At 38.0% G+C, this 20,608-nt stretch overlaps 1 protein-coding gene across 1 annotated transcript in view; it reads left to right on the top strand.

Annotated features, from left to right (window-relative positions):
* LOC135219191 (hemolymph clottable protein-like) overlaps nt 1-20,608 on the top strand; it is a 300,161-nt gene that overhangs the window by 130,293 nt on the left and 149,260 nt on the right. Inside the window, exon 14 of the mRNA XM_064255746.1 lies at nt 44-229. Coding sequence (XP_064111816.1) covers nt 44-229 — 186 coding nt within the window. The remainder of the gene's footprint in view (nt 1-43; nt 230-20,608) is intronic.

Genomic DNA, 20,608 nt, shown 5'->3' with positions numbered 1-20,608 from the left:
AATGTGCACCATTTTATCCCCACTTTTCTGTTTTACTTTTCAGAATGCTTCCCTTTCTACATGGCAGCGTGTGATATATATACAATCACTTCTCAATACAGGCACACCACATTCCCTGGAGATTCTGCATCCAATAATCCTTGGCATTGAGGATGAACCAACCTACTTCAGAACTACAGCAATGGCAGCTCTTTCATCGCATCTGCTACCTGAAACAGCACAGGAAATGGTAATTTATAGTCTTTGGAATAATGGTAATTAAGGTTCTTTGGGAATATTAACTTGCATTATTGTTATGGTTCCATGAATTGGCAATTTAGTGTCCCATGGAAATGGTAGCCTCGTCTTCCTGGGGTGGCAATTTAACATCCTTCCAATTCTTAGGAATACATAGTAATTTAGTAGTCTTAGATGTAATTTAAGATCACGGGGCATGATAAGTTTGAATCTCTGTATATTTGATAATGTGTGTTATTTGGTATAAATCTTACTTGCTGTTAAAGTTAGCTTTATTTTCGTGCCATTTGGTGCGATCAGCATTTAAATGAAAATCAAAATGCACTTGGCTAACATGCTCGTACTTCCACTGTCGTCATCTGTTTTCCCACCAGATGGTGCTGGAATGTTTACGTTCTTGTCACATTTCTTTATGCCAACCTGGTGGTTGGGTCGGCATTAGTAATATTTTGGTGATTCTGGGTATTATCCTGAACAGTATTGTGCTGGGTCTTGTTTTTGCTTTATGGCATCTACAAGCAGAGATGAAAACATTAGTCTCTATGGGAAAGACTGAAAACCAATGTTATATTTTGCAAGATGACCTCATAGCCTATGTTATGCTAGCTGCTTTGGGACAAGTGTGGTTTTCTTGATTTGTAGATTTTGAATGATCCGATGAGAGGATATAAATCTTGTGTATTATTGGAAGATGTTAGAGGCTGATAATATATAGAGACAATTAATTAGGGCAGACCAGAAGACTACTCTGTCTTTTGCTTTTGTTTTCCATTGTGGCTTCTCCATTAACTAAACTGTTAGCCTAGGGTAATTCCTTTCCCTCTCATTCTGCTCCACCTTCTTTTGCTCCCTATGTGGTTCAGGAGAAAATATATTTGACATATATTCTTTTATCATTTAAGATTTTGATTGAAATTATTAAGTCCAAGAATTCTCCCCCCCCCCCCCCCCCCCATTTTCTACCTTTTTCGGTGTATCAGTAACAGTGGTTAGTTTTTGATATTGGTGCTGGTCCTGAGTGAATCTTGATTTAAGCTGTCCATTATCTCAGATACACAAAACAGTTTTCTGTCACAGCAGTCAAGGATATTTCTTTACATAGCTTTCAGTTCTGCATCACGCTGACTGGAATATTGCTCATGATGTAAAATTTGAATAGGTTTTCAATCTTTGTTGCTAGGAATTTCTTCTCCCGATCATGTTTTACAATGAAATTTTTACATAATCCTTCAAATGTTAAAATAACCTCAGTTAAGTGACGCACCAATGCCATAAGACCCCATTATACAGAAATTGCTTCAATCAACATTATGATTGAAATTATTTGCTTAAGATTTTTTCACTTATTAGTATACAGCTAATATGAAAAAATATACAGGTGGGGAAATAATGATTTTTGACCTCTTAAGTTCATCGATTTGCCGTTGAAAAAACTTTTTGAAACTTTGAAAATATGGCAAAAAAATTCGCACACAAAAAATAATTTTCCCCACTTGTAATATACTACAAGGTGTAAAAGTTTCATTGAATTTGGTTCAGTTATCTTGGAGGAGATTGAAGCATTTATTTTTTAAAAAAGTAGTTTCCACACTAAAACTATTTCATCATATAAGAAATATGCCCTGAAATTTACAATGTAATCAAATTAATAGAACCGTGCTCTCTCTTGATTTATATATGTATTACTAAAATTGCATTTATGGGGAGCACTGACATCATAATGCCCCATTCTTTAAAGTAAATGATGTTATACCTAATGACCGAAGGTTATTTTCTTCTAACTTTTACCACTGATTATATACATAATTCTGAATAAGCACAAATTTTGTTTCAGTCTTCTTGGAGATCGAAGCATTTAGTTTTAAAGAAAAGTAACTTTTCATGAAAAGGCTGAAGAGCAATATTTCTGGTTTCAAAAGCGAGAGAGAATAAAATATATTTAGCATATTACTTATCCTTCAAGCTGTTTTCTCTATTAGGCGAATGCTAGAGAAAAAGATATTTCAATGGGGAACAATTATTTATTAATAAATTTTATCACATTCGTTTTCCATGCTTTTTTTTTTACAAATTGTCATTCATAGTGCCATTTAAGCAGTGAAGAAGGTTGTCCATGAACAAATCTGAAAATTTATTTTATCAATAACATAACAATATATGTTTATTTACATGTACAACAGTCCAAAATAGTGTATATCTCAAACTTGATACAATCTAAGATCTTTCATAGACTATTACTTATGCTTTTTTTTTACAATCTGTCATTCACAGTGCTGTACAAGCGATGAACAGAATTGTCCTTGAACCAATCTAAGCATTCTTTTTTAGCAGTAATGTTTCTAGATATGTTTATTTACACATAAAACTGTCAAAAACAGTCCATAACTCAATTGGACCTATCCTGAATTATTTATACAGAATTTTTTAAAAGTATTTTTCACAATTTGTGGTTCACTGTGTCATATGAGTGATGAACAAAATTGTCAGTAAACCAATCTAAAATTTTTTTTAGCACTATCACTCCAGGTTATGTTTACAGGCAGTCCCTGGCTTACAATGGGGGTTCTGTTTTTGAGAAGTGCCATAAGCCGAAAATCGTTGTAAATCATAAAATCGTCAAAAATCCTAAGAAAACCTTACTTTTAATGCTTTGGCTGTATTACAAACTATGTAAAGTGCATTTTTATTGCATTTTTCATCAAAAAAGCCTTCAAATATTGATTATTTTGCATTATTGGAGTCATATGTCTTCCATCAGATCGGTGTCGTAAGCGTTGTAAACCTGGAAATAATTTCTGGTGATTATGATTGAAAAGCGTCGTAACCTCGGAATGTTGTAAGCCGGGGACTGCCTGTATTTAGACATAAAACAATTGAAAACTGTTAATAACTAAATTCAATAATTCCTCAAAGTTTGGCGTGCCCCTTAAGCTTAAGAATTTTGAAGACACTTCTTTTAACTCTTGTTGCGGCAGTGTACGTATTAGTGAGCTTCAAGCCCTTTCTAGTATGGGGGCTTTGTTGTAGTGGCAACCCCTCTCTTTTCTTTCTATTCCTCAGAGAAAAGATATAGAGGATGAAGCTTTTACCAGTTTTGTTACAGTACTAAAGCAACTGGCTTCTTGGTGAGAAAGGCAGTGCCTCCTTGCTAGGAAGGCAGTCTAGAGAGAACTGTTAATGTCACAGCATGGATGGGGTAAGCCAGGCCAGACTTCATTTGTCTCCTTCCTCCCCATTAGCTACCAAATTCTTTGTACTATTAATAACTGGACTCCATCAGGTGCTAGAGAAAATCCCCTTACGTTAAGACTGCAAGTTAGTTTGGTATGCAAAATACAAATTGATTAAACTTTGTCATTTTAACTGCTTTGGTAGACAATGAAGAAGTGGCTGTCTTTACGTTCAGATTAGACCTAGTAAAAGGTTATAGTAGTGAGCTTCAAGCCCTATCTTTTTCTTTGGCTTTGCTCTAGTGGCAGCCTCTCTTAGAATTGTAAGCCCTTCCCAGATTTGTGACAGTGCCTAATTTAACTGCTTAGATAGCAATTGAATAATGGCTGTCTTATGTCCAGTTAGAACTCTCAAGTGTTAACCTGGACAGTCATAAATCTGAAAGAGGATGAATTAAGAATTTATATGTGATGTCTGATGGTGGTAGTTGTCTTTAGTATTGGACTGTCGGTCATGGGACTTAGACTTAGGCACAGGAGTCAGTAGTATGCTATGAGATAGTCCTTTTTTTCCTGTAAAGATCCTCTTATTCAATGTGGTAGTCAGCCATCTTTAATAGGTAAGATTCATTCCAGTTAAGTACTTATATCTTAGTTTAACCAGACCACTGAGCTGATTAGCAGCTCTCCTAGGGCTGACCCATTTGGATACTTATCTACTGTTGAAGTGGAAACCCATTCAGCCTCCCCACTTCTTAGTGGGTAGTCAGGAAGAGATATAACAATAATATAAACATTCCAGTAACATCTGGTACAGTAGTGGATTTAAGGGGGCCACCTGTTCATGTCCCCCCCCCCCCCTTGGATAGATTAATGTGTAAATCTCAAAGCTATAATTAAATTTTGATAATGTGTACCCACTGCACACAAGTAAGATATTCATAGAAACACTGACAACAAAATTATATAATTAGTTTTTTATGCATATATTTAATGCTTATATTTGCCAAAGAAACTTCACCTGCTACTTCTTTGTAAGCTACAAGTGTTGGAAACAATGTAACCATCTTCAGAATTATAATTCTCTCTCTCTCTCTCTCTCTCTCTCTCTCTCTCTCTCTCTCTCTCTCTCTCTCTCTCTCTCTCTCTCGTTGATAGAAACAACTTTTTGATAAAGAGCCAACATGGTTTCAGACAAAACAGATCACAACCCTCATACCAACTACTTGCTGCTTGGGAATGACATAAATAGTGTAGAACAAAAAGAGGACCTTGGAGTTATTATTACCAAGGACTTAAAATCCACAAAACAAAGCATAAAAGCTGAAAAGAAGGCACAGAAACTAATGGGATACATAAAGAGGCAGTTCAGATACAAAAATTAGGAAACAGTGCTGGAGCTCTACACATAAATAGTTAGACCATATCTTGAATTGCAGTACAGATTTGGTCACCAACACTAAGAAAGGACATAAATAGACTAGAAGGGGTACAAGCAAGAACCACAAAGTTAATTCCATCCATCAGTCTAATAGGTGCCAAAGATGACTACTGAACCTGAACATGTATGACCTAGAAACATGATGATTGCAAGGACAGCTAATAGACATTCAAAATACTGAAAGGCATAACAAAAGTAGACAGTAACCTCTTCACATTAAACACAAACCAGAAAAGAAATAATGGATGGAACTAGAACTAAAGAGATACAACACATCGCATCGTTGGAACTTCTTCGCATACAAGATATGTGATACATGGAATAAACTGCCACCTTTAGTTGTAAACAGCAACAGTGTGGAATAGTTCAAAAGGAACTTGAGACAAAATCATTAGAACACTGTGAATGAATTGTAAAGCCTGCTCCTAAAGATAAGTGAGCACATTATGTCTCCTTGGATGGAATAATAATTCTTTGAGACACCTTAATCCTTGTACCTCCTTGTAATTCAGTACATAGTACATACAATATGTGTGCATATGATGTAAATTATGTCTGTATATATAAATACAAGCAGCCCACCATATGAATTTTTTGAGATACGAGCTGCAACTCTGTCCATATTTTTGTCCGAGATACAAGGGGAATTCCGAGATACTAGTGTTTCAGGAGGCTGCTGCTTGTTGGCGTGCATGGGTCCAGCGTGACCAGCATCTCGTTCATTCTCAAGTGTTACCTGCCAAATCAAATTGGATCTTGTGCGCTGTAATCGATTTTTGCATAATTTTTGCATTTTTACTGAACTTTTTTGTGTGCCAGCATGTGGCTGAAGAAAGTGAATATAAAGGAAAGTGGTGAGAAGAAGAAGAGAATGATGTCGACAGAAGTAAAGCAAGAAATAATAGAAAACATGAGCATGGTGTACGAGTGATTGAACTGGGAAGGCTGTACGACCGCAGTACATCTACAATTTGTACAATCCTTAAACAAAAGGATGCCATCAAAAGTGCAACACCAGTGAAAGAAACTACAATTCTGTCCCAATTAAGGACAAATATCCACGAAGAAATGGAAAGTTTCTGCTGATGTGGGTGAAAGAGAAGGAGCTGGCAGAAGATACAGTGATGGAGACTGTAATATGCAAAAAGGCGCATATTATTTACTCCAACTTGAAGAAGAAAGTGCATTTCTTTTTTACAATTAATTTTTTGGTTTCATTTCAAGTAAGGAAAGTGCAGTTTTAGTTGTATATAAAGTAAAGGAAATGAAATTTTAGTTTAAATTATGTTAAGAAAGGGCTGTTTTAGTTTACGTGTCTACAGTGCCTGCATCGCTTCCTCCCTCCCTCCTCCTCCGCCATTCACCTCCATTAGCCGCACTCGTCTCTCTCCAAGGTAAGAATACAGTACTAAATAACGCCTTTTCTTTTACTTCATATATTTTGTTATGCATTCGTAAAGTATACATGTGTGTTTCTTAATTAAAAACATGTCTTTTTTCATAATTTGGGATGGTTTGGGGATGTTTCTAAAGGCTGGAATGGATTAAATCTATTTCAGTTATTTTAAATGGGAGAAATTTGTCTGACATATGAGTAGATTGACTTACGAGCTTGGTTACAGAACGAATTAAACTCATATCTCAAGGTATTAATATATATATATAATATATATATATATATATAATATATATATATATTTATATAATATATATTACGTATTGGCCTGGCCTGATGCCCAAACGTATGGGAAAAATTAAGAGGGAAAATATGGAGCGCTTATGACTTACCTTAGATAACTGTAAAGGGGATTTGTTTAGTTTTTTCTCTGGAAGGTCACCATTGAAAACCCAGCTGATTAATCTAATTTACATTTATTTACAAGAAACATTGACTGGCCTGAGATAAAGGCAAGGCAAATGTCTGGACCGCTCCTATCTTTCACAATATGGAAAAGCTGGCCAAAATCAAATACTACTTCAATACTGGTTTTCCAAATTGATAGTATCTAGCATTAAGGAAGCGCTTGCGTGCGAGGAGACGGAGCACGGACTCAGCAAATTTTTAATCCTTAGAGGCCTGCATATGTATCGTGATGTCTGAAGAGGGCTCCAACCAGCGTCAACGAAATTAAAGGCTGACTTCAAGCCAGAGAGAGGGCACGTTTGCCCGAATAGGGTAGCTAGCGTGGACTGAGGAAGGATCAGGGCATTTCCAAGCGGCCTGGGATCGCACACAGCCTAGGCATTGTCTGGAAAGATGCAAAAACACAGCCAGCAGATTTGTGGGAAAAGAGGTCTTAAGCTAGGAGTTCCTAAAGCCCACCTCAAAGCCTATATAACCCCTACGACCTGCCTTTCTTAACCTACACTAGGTCTAGTCGTTAATGGCTTATTTTCCTCCCAGACCGTACATGCCAATCCCCATTAAGTTATAAAGGTGGGGGGTAAAATGGCTGCTCTTCTAGCTAATGTTTCATCTAAATAAAAATGGGGAGATGAGGCTATCTACAAACGTAAAAAAATAAAAATGGGGAGATGAGGCTATCTACAAACGTAAAAATATATATAGATATATATACAGTGGGTCCCAGTATTCGCATTCTCCTGATTCGCAGACTCACAGACCTTATCTACCCATTATTTGCGGGGAATTCACCTATTCATGGTTTTTTTCCGACGATAAATAGTCCCAAATTAGTGTATTTTGATGTTATTTCCATGACTAAATACATTTTTATGATACAAAAATGATTTACTAATTTTAAATTATTAATATTGATCAATACTGTATTAGTAAGTTTAATAAGAATAAATGATATCACATAATAACAATAATAATTATCTCTCTCTCTTTCTTACAGAGATGTATGTTTTCTGTGATAAATAAATGATTTAGTAATTTTCAAATAATATAAATGTAAAGAGCAATCAATTCATTAAAGAAAATACTTTAGTGAATTAGTAAGATTTAGTTTATAAATTAAAAAATTATGTAATAATGAAGGAAATCCCAGTCTTCATGCATCTTTCTTTTGAACTCCAGGTACCAAACTGAGGTCCAACAGCTGTCAAATATATCAGTAATGTGACTGGAGGGGAAGGAGTGTTTCTCTCTCTCTCTCTCTCTCTCTCTCTCTCTCTCTCTCTCTCTCTCTCTCTCAAGATATGAGAAAAGATACCAGAATATTTTGCTCAACATGTCTATAATGGATAGACAATGTTATTAAATCAAGACTGAATGTACAAATAGTTGAGGATGAAGAAGAAGAGGAAGAGGAAGAAGAAAAAGAGGATAATGGAAGAGAAGTAAACAAAACTGAAATAACAGAATAAAATAAGGAAAACAAAGAACAAGATAAAAGTAAGGATGCAGAGATACTCATTCATACTACATATGGGGCAATCAAGCAGCATACATATGAAGAAATAATCTACGATATGACAACACAAAAGAAAATCCCGAAGAGGCTCTACCCAGATCTACACAATGATGGGAAAGAGGAAAAAATAGACAAGATAGACAAAGTCTGCAACCTTTTGAAAAGAGGGAATTGCAGATTCGGAGAAAGATGTTCTACAAACATCCTAAGGTATGTCAAACTATGAAAAATACATATATGGTAAAATGTGCATACCTAGATAGCTATGAGGGTGATTGCAGAGATCTACACCCAAAAATATGCAAAAACCTAAAAGAAGGAAAAGGATGTAAGTTCGACAAAAAATGTAAATATATGCACCCAGTAGCCATGAATCAAAATCAAATAAATAATCACTCAAATAATAGAATCCAAAATAAGGAAGAAACAAATAAAGAGAGGAACAAAGAATATCAGGTGAAAGGAAAAACCAAGCCATCACCACGATATGCAGTGTCAGCAAAATATTTCCAAGTATCAGCTCCAAGATACAACTCAAGAGATAAGAACTGTATTTATGATGCAAGAGGATATTGCAGATACAGAGAAAATTGCAGATTCAGACACAAAATGAATAATTATGATGAAGGAAGATCAAATATTATGGAAAAGTTGGATTTTTTTAATGTCAGAATTTCTGGAAATGAAGAAAAGAACAACATACCAGAACAGGAAAGAGACATGGGAAAATCCTTATTATTACCCATATTAAATGAAGGAGAAAACACGCAAACCATCATAGTGATGAATGCGCAGGGTTTAGTTACGAGTAACTCAAAAAGAAAAATAGAGTACTTAGAAGAACTAACCCAAATTGAAAAGAAAATAGATATAATGAATAATAAGTGAAACTGGTATTCCCAAGAGACTGGGAATGACGATCAAATAAAAGGGTTCCAAACTTATAGATCAGATAGAAAAAAATAGGAATCAAGGGGGAACCGCAATATATGGGAAAGACAAAAAACAAGGAAAAATATATGAGAAATATAGTAACTCAGAATGTGAATTAATAGCGGTAGAATTTGAATCTGAAAAATTAATGAACATAGCAGAACAAAAGATTATACAATCAAAAGAAAATGAAAAACAGGACTTGGAAGAAAAAACCCTAGTAAATATCAAGCAAAACCCCAAACTCTTATACTCGTACGCGAAAAAGATGAATAAAAGAAGAATAGAAATAGGCCCTCTAAGAATTGAAGGGAGATTACGAATTGAATGAAAAAAAGGAAATATGCAACATATTGGCAGAACGATATAAGAGAATTCACCCCTAGAATTGATAATGAAGATAATGATATAGAAGTAAGGGACAAAAATAGTGAATATTTAGCTGACATAGATATTAATGAAGCTGATATTGTGCAGGCTATTAATGAAATTAAAAATGGAGCTGCTGCAGGGCCGGATGGTGTTCCTGCTATTTTGTTGAAGAAAGTAGTTCATTCGATCGCAAAGCCCTTGCAATATTATTAAGACAAAGTGTAGATACAGGCACGATTTATGATGAGCACAAATTAGTATATATTACCCCCTACTTTCAAAAGTGGATCAAGACTAAAGGCAAGTAATTATAGGCTTGTGAGTCTAAAATCACATATTATGAAAGTGTATGAAAGGGTAATGAAGAAAAATATTATGAAACATTTAATAAAAAATAATTTGTTTAATATAGGACAACATGGTTTCGTACCCGGAAAAAGTACACAAACCCAACTGTTAGTCCACCATAAGAACATATACAAAAATATGAAAAGCAGAAATGAACAGATGTGGTTTATCTAGACTTTGCAAAAGCTTTTGACAAGGTAGACCATAATATTAGCGAAGAAAGAAATTTAGAAAACATAATACTATAGTGGATAAAGTAGGAAGATGGTTAAGAGAATTTTTACACAACAGAAAACAGATAGTTATTGCAACGATGAGAAATTGGATGAAGCTAAGGTAATATCCGGTGTGCCACAAGGTACGGTGTTAAGCTGCATTACTGTTTGTTATTATGATTGCAGACATAGACAGTAATGTTAAGGACTCGGTAGTGAGTAGTTTCGCCGATGACACAAGAAAAAGTAGAGAAATTACTTGTGATGAAGATAGTAATGCACTACAAAGAGACCCTAACAAAGTATATGATTGGGCAGAGGTAAAAAGGATGGTATTTAACTCTGATAAATTTGAATCAATAAATTATGGAGACAGAGAAGGAAAGCTATATGCATATAAGGGACCTAATAATGAGACAATCACAAATAAGGAAGCAGTTAAAGACCTTGGTGTGATGATGAATAGGAACATGTTATGCAATGATCAAATAGCAATTCTATTGGCAAAATGTAAAGCAAAAATGGGAATGTTGTTACGGCACTTCAAAACAAGAAAAACTGAACACATGATATGCTTTATAAAACATATGTTCGTAGTCCACTTGAATATTGCAATATGATATGTTACCCACACTATCAAAAGACTATTGCACAAAAAGAGAGGGAGGGAGTTACCACTATGACACATTATTATCTTGTGTGGCAAAAAGAGAGAGGAGAGAGAGGAGACGAGAGAGAGAGAGAGAGATAATTACCTTAATTAAAAGTGACATGGATAGATTAGTACGTATTGTATTTCTTTAAAATACTATCACATATGAATTTTGTAATTACAGTTATTATTATTATTATTATTATTATTATTATTTGAAAGTATTAAAAACAAATAGTACAAGTACATAAAAAATCTCGAGTCTCAGTAAATGAGAGAGAGAGAGAGAGAGAGAGAGAAGAGAGAGAGAGAGAGAAGAGAGAGAGGGGGGGGGGGGGGGGAATCCAGGAAACACGTGATTGCAACACTGCAGCTCTTCCCCCTCCTGGCTGTCACAGAACTTGATATATCTGACAGTTTTAGTGGATCTCGAGAAAAGGTTACTGGAAGAAGACTGGGATTTCCTTCATTCTTCCATAATTTTTTAAATATAAGCTAAAATCTTACTAATTCACTATGGTATTTTCTTTAATGAATTGATATTATTGCTGTATAAATGAATATTAATATTTGAAAATAGTAAATCATTTATTTATCATACAAAAAAACATACATCTTTGTAGTAGAGAGAGAGAGAGAGAGAGAGAGAATTATTATTTTTATTATGTGATATCATTTCAACTTATTAAACTTACTAATACAGTATTAATCAAAATTAATATTTGAAAATTAGTAAAATCATTTTTGTATTATAAAAATGTATTTAGTCATGAAAATAAACATCAAAATACACTAATAGTGATTATTTTCGTCGGAAAATACAAAGAGAGAGAGAGAGAGAAAGAGAGAGAGAGAGAGAGAGAGAGAAACTATGGTTTTATATCCAAGTCTAAGTAGAGTATAAATGGATTCTTTAAGTGAAATAATGTTTCAATGATATTTTGCTGTTTTGTATTAAAGGATATGTATACTGTTTGAAAATGCGTTCCTTATCCTTGACTATGGTTACCATACAGTTTAATAGCGTAATTAATTTATGCTGACCCTCCGCTAGAAACTAGTTCTGCATATGAGGTATCGTTAAAAGGCATAAAAAACCGTCGTAACCTTGGAATTTGCGTTGTAATCTAACTAGAAACTTAGTTTTGTTAATTATGTATACTGGAAACAAGCAATGATTTTTTCATTATTTGCGCTTTTGGACTGTTATAAACTGCGCATCCCAAGCTAGTGTATTCATTCGCTCGGAAACTAGTTCCGCATATGAGGCGTCACTAAAAAAATTTAAAAAATATGACATAAAAAGTGTCGAAAATCATCATAACCTCGAAATTTTTGTTGTAATCTAACCAAAGAACTTAGTTTTTATTATATACTGTGCTAAACTATAAAGGATTCTTATCATAGTATGCGTTTTTTAAAAGCGGTCGTTTTAAACTCGGAGCGTCGGAAGCGTTAGCGTCGTAACCTCGGAACAAGCGTCATAACCAGGGCGGATTTTTCAATGAATATTTAAGAAAAAGCGTCGTAACCTCGGAACGTCATAAGCCGGACCCGTCGTAACCCGGGGACCGCATGTATGTATATATATATATATAATATATATATATATATATATATATATATATATATATATATATATATATATATATACATACATACATACATACACATACATACATACATACATACAAAGTGGTGCCTCGGTTCACAAACTTAATTCGTTCAAGGACGCTGTTTGTGACTCAAAAAATTCATAACCTGAATCAACTATCCACACTTAAAATAATAGAAAAACAATAATTTATCCAAACCTCAGAAACACTTTATTTTCTTTCCGTTTTTTATGGCTTTCTGACACAAAGTTATGCTTTACTTCAGTGCATCCAGTAATATTGTATATATATTTTCATATTACATACTATTGTAGGTATTATAAAGTACAATCATAAATCAATGTTTTGGTTTTGAAATCAGCTGAAGGTGATTGCGAGGTTAGTTTATTTTGCTGTATTGAACTCAAATCAGAGTGATTTTCTTGCTTCTAGTGAACATAAATGAATCTGTAGATACTCTATGGACAAAGTTAGTTTATGTTATATGAAGTGTTTTCAAGTCGAAATGTCACTTGAATATGTATCCTTGTGAATGAAATTTACTTATTTTTTTTGTTAGTAGATGGTACTGAGGGCATGTTTATTGCATAAAAAAATCAACAGAGAGCATATATATATATATATATATATATATATATATATATATATCTATATATATATATATATATATATATATATATATATATATCTATATATATATATATATATATATATATATATATATATATATATGCTCTCTGTTGATTTTTTTATGCAATAAACATGCCCTCAGTACCATCTACTAACAAAAAAAATAAGTAAATTTCATTCACAAGGATACATATTCAAGTGACATTTCGACTTGAAAACACTTCATATAACATAAACTAACTATATATCTATATATATATATATATATATATATATATATATATATATATATATATATATTATATATATATATATATATATATATATTTATATATATATATATATATATATATATATATATATATATATATATATATATATATATATATATATATATATATATATATATTAAAATCTTATGTTCCCCCCCCCCCATGAAAGATTTCTAGATCTGCCATTGATCTGATGGGAAAACAAATGACTACAGTGACAGTCTAAGCGAGTTAACCATCTACGTATTCTGATTTTTTTAATATCAACTGCATAAAAAGGCATGAAAATAATGCTAACTGTAGCAGTAGGTAAGTATCAAAATATGTAATAATTAATTTTACCATGAAAATTATCATAACGTATGGTGTCAATTAGTAGTGAATTTCTCAAGCTTTATAATTTAGTGCCAGGGAATGGTAATATATTGCGTCTGTCAGTTGCAAATTGCCTAAGTCCGATGACCTAGTAACTGGTAATCTATGATAGCTAATTAAAGAAATTTGATTTATGGTCCACATTCATTTTGTAAATTTTGCTCTGGAATTTTATTTTTGAAAAAGGACAGTAATGCATTAAGGCGGCCCTCGGTTAGCGGCAGGGGTTCCGTTCCTGGCCACCCCGACGCCAAGCGATTTCGACGCTGAGCGATTTTAAAGCCTGCGGCCGCCGCACACCTTCTTTAGACCAGTCAAAGGCGCCGTAATCCCACAACAGCGCAATAAGTAAAACTATATTTATGCAGTATAGTACTATAGAATTTACTGTACAGTACATGTGGGTGTCTAGAGTATGTAAAGATATAATAAAGTTTATACAGTGTACAGGTAGCTGTAGTGTTCAGGTTATGATCATAATCTTATGATAGTCCGATTTTATGAGAGATCAAATTACAATGGCCTAACTTTATCCATCTAGTTACATAAGTTCAATAACAGCAAAAGAGAATGATGAAAGTGTGGTTTTAACGTTATACTCGTTGCGTGAACGTGTACAGCCATGAACAACCGAACGAGAAACGACTTTTTTTTTTCTAAGTACAACCGAACTGGATAACATCTGTTTGGCTTGTATTTCGATCATCGTACTACAGTGCAACATTGCCGTATTTGTTATAAATGGCGTTATGTATAGAATAGAACTGAGATATCTTAATGTAATAACTTTATTCGCTATAGATCAGAGATCAATATAGATTAAAGATCAATCGGGAAATATACCGTTAAATTTAAACCTAGTTATAACTGAGGCTGAGAAAACTGTTCAAGCTGCTAATGACTATTATCGTACATCGGCAACAAGGATAAAACTGCAGTAAACGTCTGCCATCACACACAACTGTAGATAAAATTGGGATAAAATCATTTTAATCAAAACTACTGTGCTTGAAAGAACACATTTTACTGTTGGTTTCACGCCGATATAAGATAAATAACGTAAAGTTCGTATTACGATGATATAAAGGATTATTGCGAACGGAATCACGTAATTTTTTACGCAATAAACATGCCGCCAACGTAAACGAAAAAAAATAGTAGTTCACATTCACAACGAGACATATTCAATAAATATTTCCACCTAAAAACACGCTGTATAAGGAAAAATAACTTTGTCTCATATAAGTCAAGTATATAGATATTCGTTTATGCTAACTAGAAGCAAGAGCTCAGAATTGCGTTATGGTGAAACAAACTCGTATTCATCAGCTGATTTCAAACCACAACATTGGCCGCTCCGCGGAATACGGGCTTAAGTTTGCCGTAGTATTTTAAAATACAATAATATGAGAATACATACAATATTCTTGGATACAGTGAAATAATGTATAACTTTTTAAAGGATTTATGGAAAAGATGCATAATTAATAAAATAACACAATGCATTTTTCGGAACTGGCGGACAGGAACGAACGTGAAAAACCATCCCCTGACAACGTGGAGCGTAGTTACAAAGACTGCCTTAATTTGTATCTTATTTCTGTACAAAAATGAAAATACCTTTACGTAATATATTTTCATACACATTTTAAACATAAAAGCATAAACATTTGAAAAATCGACACATCGATCGCTAAATTTGCACTCTTTTTATCTCGATATTTTCGGAAGAGCGGCAGACGGCGGCATACAAGAACGAACTTGAAAAAAAACAACGTAGTTGATAACTTGAAGGGGGAGTTTCAAAAGCTGCCTGTTTATCATATTTCTGCACAGAAATAAAAATACCCTATTCGTAATACATTTTCATACACATTTTAAACCATAAAAGCATAAACATTTGTAAAATCGACACATCGATCGCTAATTTGCACTTCTTTTTTTAAATCGATATTTTCGGAAGAGCGGCAGGCGGCGGCTTACAAGAACATGAAAAAATATCGTATTTGATAACGTGAAGGGCAGTTTCAAAAGCTGCCTTTGTATCATATTTCTGTACAGAAATAAAAATGCCTTTCACGTAATACATTTTCATACACATTTTAAACAAAAGCATGAACATTTATGAATCGACACATCCATAGCTAAATTTGCACTTATGTAACTCGATATTTTCGGAAGAGCGGCAGACGGCGGCATACAAGAACGAACTTGAAAAAAAACAACGTAGTTGATAACTTGAAGGGGAGTTTCAAAAGCTGCCTGTTTATATATTTCTGCACAGAAATAAAAATACCCTATTTGTAATACATTTTCATACACATTTTAAACATAAAAGCATAAACATTTATAAAATCGACACATCGATCGCTGATTTGCACTTTTTTTTAAATCGATATTTTCGGAAGAGCGTGTGAGAGGTGGACAAAGAGGCAGGTAGAAGTGTACTGATCTTTATTATTGTTGTTTGTTGTTGTTTTTGATTTAGCTGACCTTGTGTCAGCACGGGCTCTTGCTCACAGAGCAGCCCGTAACCTTTATTACAGTCAAGGGAAATATAAATAAAATACAGCATGCGGACGGAAATGTGGTCACCGACCCGCGAGAGAGAAAAAGTGGGTCGGCGAGACCCGATTTGTGTTTCTTGAGAGACATAAAATACAAAATATAAAAGTACACAATATGTGGTTATACAAGCTTTTATACACTGACGGAAAGCCCGCTGAATGCTCTCTCAGGGGGAAATAAGAACAACGCGAATGATGAATTATGTACAGAGAAAATTATGAATAAGCGTTGTCCTTACAAATACTCCCCCCCTAAGACAATAATTAGGTATGATTGTTGGCTGACTTCTTTGTACTTCGGGTAGATTCTACTCGCGGAAGCGAGCTGGACGGCGGAGGCGCCCTCGGGTGCGTGATATTAGTTGTTGTGGTAGATCCTCGGGGTTTTTCCGGGGACGGGATGCCTCCCCTTAGGTGATCCTCGGGGGGTTCGACCGTCTTTCGAGGGCGGCCGCGGCTACGGCTAGGAGGTTTGGCGATCGAAGGAGTCGCTTTTTTCCGAGGAAGATTGAGGCGCCCTGTGAAATCCGCGTCTGCGAGGTCCTCGTCCATGATGAAGGCTGGTTCAGGCGATCGATTGTGACCCAGTCCTCGCGACCGTTGATGGATAAGAGATATGCCTTGTCAGTGCGTCGTAGGACGCGGAAGGGACCGCGGTAGGGTCTCGTTAGAGGCGGGCGGCGGGCGTCGTCCCTGACGAAGACGTGCTTGCACGATGATAGGGCCTTCGGGAGGAAACGTTTGGTTCTGTCGGAGAAGGTTTTGACGCAGGGCGTGAACTTCCCGGCGGATTCCCGAAGCCTGGCGATGGAGACGTCAGCGTCGTCGGCATTGGTCGGGAAGAACTCGCCAAGGACTGTTAATGGCTCCCCGTATACCTTCTCCGCGGGTGATGCCTCGCCGTTTGCCCGCGGGGCAGTCCTGAGACCGAGGAGGACCACGGTAGTTGGCTCTTCCAATTTTCGTCGGTGCAGCGCGCCATCAGGGAAGCCTTGATCGAACGGTGGACTCTCTCCACCATGCCGTTAGCTGCTGGGTTGTAGGCGGTGGTGGCATGTAGCGACGTTCCCATTAGGCGGGCCAGGGCAGTCCACAACTCCGACAGGAAAACTGGTCCGCGGTCTGTCGTGATTTCGTCTGGCACTCCGAATCGACTGATCCAGCTGGCGAGGAGTGCTTCGGCACATGCTTTTGTGGTCGCCTCCGACATCGGCGTTGCCTCGGGCCATCTGGTGGAGCGATCGATTACCGTCAGGAGGTACCTGGCGCCTTCCGACGGGGGCAGGGGGCAACGACGTCTATGTGGATGTGGCCGAATCTTCGTTTCGGCTGCGGAAATTTCCCCACGCCTGATTCCGTGTGCCGACTGATTTTGCTAGTTTGGCAAGGCACGCAGGTCCTGGCCCACTCGAGGGAGTCCTTCCGAATTCCATGCCAGACGAACTTCTCCGTCAGGAGGCGCACCGTCGTCCGGCCCGAGGGGTGCGAGAGTCCGTGTATGACGTCGAACACGGCTTTCCTTCGTGAGGCTGGGATCAGCGGGCGCGGACGGCGTGCTGATGTCGCAGAGGAGCGTCATGCCTGCGGGTCCGAAAGGCACGTCTTCCCACTTGAGGGCGGTGATAGCAGTGCGGTATGCGGCAGTCTCCGGGTCGGCAGCCTGTTCCCGGGCGAGGTCTTCGTAGTCGACCCCGAGACGCACGGCGTTGATTTCTATCCTCGATAGGGCGTCTGCCACGGGGTTCGTTCTCGCCAGGCACGTACTGGATGGTGCAACCGAACTCTGCGATGGCTGCTAGGTGCCTCTGTTGTCTCGCTGACCAAGCGTCGCCCGCCTTGGTGAAGGCGTGTACCAAAGGGAGGTGGTCCGTCCTGATCGTAAAGGGGGAGCCCCTCGAGGAGGGGTAGCGGAAACGGCGCACTGCTTGGTACACTGCCAGAGTTCGCGGTCGAACGTGCTGTACCTCGTCTCGGCGGCTGATAGTTTTTTGCTGTAGAAGGCGAGGTGGGCTGGGGCTCGCCCTGGACCACCTGCTCGAGGACAGCCCCGCAGGTGACGTTGCTGGCGTCGGTGGTGAGGCGTAAAGGTGCAGCAGGGTCTTGGTGGCATAATGTCGCCGCTCTGGCGAGGGCCCTCTTCGTCTCGTTGAAAGCCTTCTCTTGTTCGGCCTCCCACGTTAGGGCCTTTGGTTCCCCTTCAGGACCTGTGTTAGAGGAGACATGGTGCGCGGGCGGCGGCGGGGATGAATCGGCGGTAGTAATTGACCATTCCGATGAACTCCTGCAGGGACTTGACCGTGGTTGTGTTGGGAACTTCTGCACCACGCCTACCTTCGAGGCCATGGGGCGCACGCCCGTCGCGGAGATCTCGTGTCCGAGGAAGTCCACCTTCTCGGCGCCGAAGGTGCATTTGTCGAAACGGACGACCAGCCCGTTTTCCTGCAGGCGCTTCAGGACCGCTCGGACGTGATGTAGGTGCTCCTCCAAGGACCTGGAAAAATCAAGATATCGTCGACGTAGCAGACGCAGAAGGGCAGGTCCCCCAGGATGCTGTCCATCAGGCGCTGGAAGGTGGCCCCTGCATTCCTCAGGCCGAAGGTTGAGTAATGGAAAACGAAGGAGCCAAAAGGCGTGATGATGGCAGTCTTTGGGGACATCCTCGGGTGCACTGGAACCTGGAAATAGGATTTTAAGAGGTCCAGTTTTGTGAAGACCTTCGCCCCATGAAGGGCCCCTGTCAAATCCTGCATGTTTGGCAAGGGGTATTGGTCGGGGATGTAGCGAGGTTGAGTCTTCTGTAGTCTCCGCAGGGCCTCCAGGTGCCGTCAGGTTTCTGTACCATGTGCAGGGGCGACGCCCAAGGGCTCGATGCTTTCTTGCAGATGCCCATTCGTTCCATCTCCGAGAACGCCTGCTTCGCCTCCTGGAGGCGGCCTGGAGGGAGTCGTCGGAACTTCGCGTGTGTCGGGGGGCCTGTGGTGGCTATGTGGTGGAATATCCCGTACTTGGGCGGCGTCCCTGCCGCTGACGAAGTTCCGGCTTGAAGACTTCGGGGAACTCCTGCAGGAGGTTGCCGTATTTGTGGGGGGCGATGGTACAAATTGTAGGGGCGCCCGGGCCTGCTGCTAGTGGAAGGGAAAGGCATGTCCCCGTGTCGAGGAGGCGTTTGCGGCCCACGTCCACAGGAGGCCGTTCTGCGCCAGGAAGTCTGCCCCCAGTAGCGGGATCCTGACGTCCGCGATTGTGAATTCCCAGACGTAGTTTCGCCCCAAGATGGATATCTCGAGGGGCTTCGTGCCGTAGGAACGGATGGGGGTCCCTCGTTTGCGAGGCGACGAGGGAGGTTGTTTTGTTCGGGGATAGGCCTGGCTACGGTCTTTTCCATGACGGCGGGAATATCGAGTGCATTGCCCCCGTATCCACCTGAATGCTCTCTCAGGGGGAAATAAGAACAAAGCGAATGATGAATTATGTACAGAGAAAATTATGAATAAGCGTTGTCCTTACAAGCGGCAGGCGGCGGCTTACAAGAAAGAACATGAAAAAATATCGTATTTGATAACGTGAAGGGCAGTTTCAAAAGCTGCCTTTGTATCATATTTCTGTACATAAATAAAAATGCCTTTCACGAAATACATTTTCATACACATTTTAAACAAAAGCATGAACATTTATGAATCGACACATCCATAGCTAAATTTGCACTTATGTAACTCGATATTTTCGGCATAGAACAGCGTCAGAGGCATATATTTTACCTAATACCTACCTACGTAATAACTCTCCATAAAATTTGTTAATATAATTTGCATAACCTTTATGGTCTGAACGACATTTCTACAAATGTATGGACACGTTAGACAACGGGGCTAGCGGCGCTGTTAACTGAAATTTGTGCCGTAAAGATACCTTTAAAATGCCTTATTTTTTTTAATGAATATTTTGACGACCACCGTAACAAAAACCGATTCGCCGTTGAGTGATTGCGCCGTTACCGCGGGCCGCATGTATATTATTCCTAGCATCAGGAGTTAATTACATATATATTTATATCATGCTTTAGTTTAGTAATTGATAATTTTACAACATACGAGTATTAATGCCTTAGACTGAGAGCAGTTGATGAGATATTTTTGCATGGAAATTTCAATCCAATTTTAATAGAACTTCTGGTCATAGAATATACATTTTTTAAGAGAACTGCAAATCCCACATTATGAGAAGATAATACATGTAGAATGTCAGATTGTTGGTAAAAGAATAAATTTGCACAAGGACATCAGTCCACAATAAAATATTGCCTATGTAACCATCTTTCTCAAACTTACTGAAGTTAATTTTTGATGAGATGTGTAGCCCCCAGGCATAAAAAAAAGAGACCAGAGTTATGAAAACAGCAC

Source organism: Macrobrachium nipponense, chromosome 1 (genome assembly GCF_015104395.2).
Source record: "Macrobrachium nipponense isolate FS-2020 chromosome 1, ASM1510439v2, whole genome shotgun sequence".
Lineage (NCBI taxonomy): Eukaryota > Metazoa > Arthropoda > Malacostraca > Decapoda > Palaemonidae > Macrobrachium > Macrobrachium nipponense.
Note: the sequence above shows the minus strand (reverse complement) of the source record. Positions and strands in the feature narration are given on the sequence as shown.